General features: G+C 61.8%; 2 protein-coding genes across 2 annotated transcripts; one reads left to right on the top strand and one right to left on the bottom strand.

The window, feature by feature from the left end:
* Window positions 1-6: 6 nt before the first annotated feature.
* Window positions 7-2,289, bottom strand: REV1 (DNA repair protein REV1; the record flags this gene model as incomplete). Its single annotated transcript, XM_005852385.1, has 1 exon — window positions 7-2,289. A coding segment is annotated over one exon (2,283 nt), but the record flags the coding sequence as incomplete, so codon positions are not given.
* A 381-nt stretch (window positions 2,290-2,670) lies between these two features.
* NGA_0704100 (uncharacterized protein) lies at window positions 2,671-3,417 on the top strand (the record flags this gene model as incomplete). The annotated part of the gene is made up of 1 exon (XM_005852386.1): window positions 2,671-3,417. The coding sequence occupies one exon, from the start codon at window positions 2,671-2,673 to the stop codon at window positions 3,415-3,417; it is 747 nt and encodes a 248-aa protein (XP_005852448.1).
* Between the last annotated feature and the right edge of the window lie 18 nt (window positions 3,418-3,435).

The raw sequence follows: 3,435 nt of genomic DNA, 5'->3' as shown, positions 1-3,435 counted from the left end.
GCCTACGCCACTGAGATCATCCGTCTTCTGAAGCCAGGCCTGCATACTTCCAGCGCCCTTCTTGTCAGGTACGCCGGCTTGCCCGTCCACCAACAGATTCGAAAGCTGGATGCCCAACCCTCGGATCAAGGCGGGCGGGACTTGAAGCTGGGCCAGAAGCCGGAGAGAGACCGCGGCAATGTCCGCAGGCCCGTCAGTGGGCCGGGCCAAGGCCACCGATCGGCTCAAATTATCGCAGCGACCACAGCCCAGGAGCTTTTCCGGTTCGTTGGGACCGTACTGGCTCCGCTTGATCTTGAAGGTGAGGTGTCGGGCCTGCACTTTTGCCTGGGCCAAGCGCTGCGCGACCTCGACCGCCAGCCTGTCCACGAACACCTCAACCTGCTCCTCCTGCGAGAACCGCACTCCCCAGTTCACCTCTGCTCCCACAGACTTCCGCGTGGTTTGCGGTACCACCGGCCGATCGTCCTGCCCCCTGCAGGCCCTGTACAGCATGCTCCCCGTCTTGGGCCCCAACCAGGATTGCAACTGCGGGAGGCGCACCTCCCACAACTGACCGCACGTCCGCAGACCTCTACGCTCAAGCTTGGCGTCCGATTCCCAGCCCACCCCCGGGATCTCGCGGACTGGGAGGTTCTCCAGGTACACCATCGACTCCTCCGCGCCGAGCATGACGTGGTGCCCGTTGGGCTTGGCGTGTTTGGTGGCCAGCCGCGCCAGGAGCATGTTCCTGCCCACGCCCGCGCTGGCAGGACAGCGCGTCGCCTCCATCAAGCGCCTCCGCACCCGGCGAGCAGCCGCCTCCGGGTCCGTCCCTGCTGCCAGTTCCAAGTAGGCCTCGTCGCAGGACACGGGCTGCACGACCTCCGCCTCTTCGAAGAAGATCTGGTACATCGCCCGGGAGACCCGTTCGTAGACCTCGAAGTCATAGTGCAGCACCTTTAGCCCGGGACAGAGCCGCTGGGCCTCGCCGACGAACATTCCTGCCCGCACGCCAGTAGCCCTGGCCGGGTAGTTGCACGAGGAGATCTCGCTGCTGCTGTGTCGCTCCTGCCCCTCCCCATGAGCAACGGCCACAGGTTTTCCCGCCAATTCCGGCCGGTCCCGAACGAGGGCACTCACAAAGTAGCAGTCCATATCTACGTGCATAATCAGCCGCCGCTGGCAATGGCGCATATTAGATTCCCCCGCCTCGGACGACTGGACAGCCCTGGCCGCTCGGCGAGCCCTAGCATGCTCGGCCGCCAAGTCCTGCATGCGGGCCCGAAAACTGCCGATGAAATGTAAGCGAGAGGACTTGAAGTATTTCTTTATAAAATCGGGATCCTCTTTCGTCGAAAGCAGCCCGCCCGTGACACTGCCCGCGGCGTTCTGGCCCCCATCCGCCCTGCGCCCCGTCGGTCTGCTTCGAGAGGAGGGAGTCGTGGACGGAGACGGCAAGGGCGGTGATAGGGGGCTCCACGAGGCCTTGCTGCCGCCGGCAAGAGTGTGGTACGGTGGTGTCATCCTTTCTTCACGGTGCGGTAGGGCGGTGGACGGCCCGGGAGAGGAGGAGGGGCTAGGAGAGCGCGGGGGGGTCTGACTCGTCTCCTCCACCGCCGTGGCCGCCGGCGACACAGGCCCAAGGACAGTCGCGCGCTCCAACTCTTGGTGTGCTTCACTGGCATTCCAACCTGCGTCGTCATTGGACACGGGGGTATCCGCAGGGACGGCGAAAGCAGTGCCTTCTGTGGCCAAGGCAGTCGTGAGGTCGAGGGCAGGGCCGTGAAGCGCACTGGCGGCTCGACGAGCACCTCCATCTCCGCATCTTCGAGGCATGAATGCCTGAATACCTTGTCCGTGGTGGTACTTCACGCCATCGACAAGAAAGTCTGCGGGGGGGAGCCGGCGACCCTGTTCGATTGACGCCAAGATGTAGTCCGGATGAATAACCGGTAGCTGCTGATGTGCGCCCCGAGCCAGCTTCTGGGCGCGACGCTGCTTCAGTTTCGCATGTGGAAGATTTGTACAAAGGATGTGTGTGACATTGGAGGTTTCGTAGGCAGCAACGTGTCCTCCGTGCTCGTGCACTAGAGCCCGCAGCTCCTCGACAGGCAAGGGAGTGAAGCCATTGATGAAAAATACCATGCCCTCAAAGATGCGACTGATAGGAACATCCTCCTCTCCGCTTTTTTCATTGAGTTGGGCATGGAGACGTTGTATTTTGTGTTGCATGTAGACACCAAAGTCACCCCCATGGGGCTCCCCAACAAGGGGGGGGGGCACGGGGCGCTTCTTGGCTGAAGACATCTAATCATGACGTGTGTTGAAAGAGGATGACGACGATGCACGCAACGCACACCAGGCAGTTTAAGTCACAGGCGTGCCCATGGTCCCTGTACTTGCGTGGGTGTCCGGTGAGTGAAACATTTAGTGCCCCTACGAGCGTGCTGCTACCAGGGGAGTGACGCCATCGTCTCCGCGCTCTGCCGGGGGGGGAAAACGCGAGGAAGCGCCGTGGCGGTTTTCGCACCCTGCGGGTCCGATTTTGGGAGGTAGGGAGCCTAACAACGGGATCCAGGCGGTAATATACACTCACCATTTCTCCCTGTGTGTGGATGCACATCCGCAGGTTGGAGGAGTAGAAAGGGCGGGGCGTTGGGCCCAAGACCCACAGGTCAAACGGCCACGATGACGGAGGCAAAAGCAAATTCCATTTTTCCGCCACCGCACGGAGAGGATGACAAAGCAGTGGACGACCATGTTGGGAAAGAGGAAGGATGTGACAACCCTGTGCTTGAGCAAAGGTGCACTGAGGCGGGTGTTGGCTTGGCCAGTATTGGAGTGCCTCCACGACGCGTGGGCAATCCTAGTGGGCGCGATTTGAAGAGGATCAAGATCGTTTCACCACCAGGGGGGGCAGATGCCGCCACAGCATCGGACTCTGTCGCAGCCACCTCAACTTCAATGACGTGGACAGCCATGGCAATCGCAGCGACAGCGGCGGGGACCGCGGACGGGATATCGGTCGGTCAAGAGGAAGACACGGAGGAGCTTCTGCCGCAGGAGGAGGAAATGAGTGACTTGGAGGACCCTGCTTCCACCAATCTGCATCGCTTGGCCTCTGTCCTGCTCAACCAACACCTGCAGTCCCCGTCGAGGAGCACTTCGCCGGTGATTGGCGGCAGTCCGTTGTCTTCGCCTCCCCTGCTGCTCTCGCCGTCGGAGATCGACCATGCGCGTCTCCTCTTTTCGGCCGGCGATACAGGGGCGGACGTGGACGAGGACGACGAGAAGGATGAAAAGGAGCGAGAGGATAATGTCGGCGGCGAGAAAGGCGGACGAGATGCGGGGATTGGGTCGAAAGGACTTGAGCTGGTGGTGCGCTTGTTGAGGCTCGGCGGGCCCCCGGCGTCCCGACCGCCCATGACCCAATGAACAAAGGATAGAGCAGCC

The sequence above is a fragment of the Nannochloropsis gaditana genome, assembly GCF_000240725.1.
Source record: "Nannochloropsis gaditana CCMP526 unplaced genomic scaffold scaffold1320, whole genome shotgun sequence".
Taxonomy (NCBI): Eukaryota; class Eustigmatophyceae; order Eustigmatales; family Monodopsidaceae; genus Microchloropsis; species Microchloropsis gaditana.
This window is presented reverse-complemented; position numbering and strand designations above follow the sequence as displayed.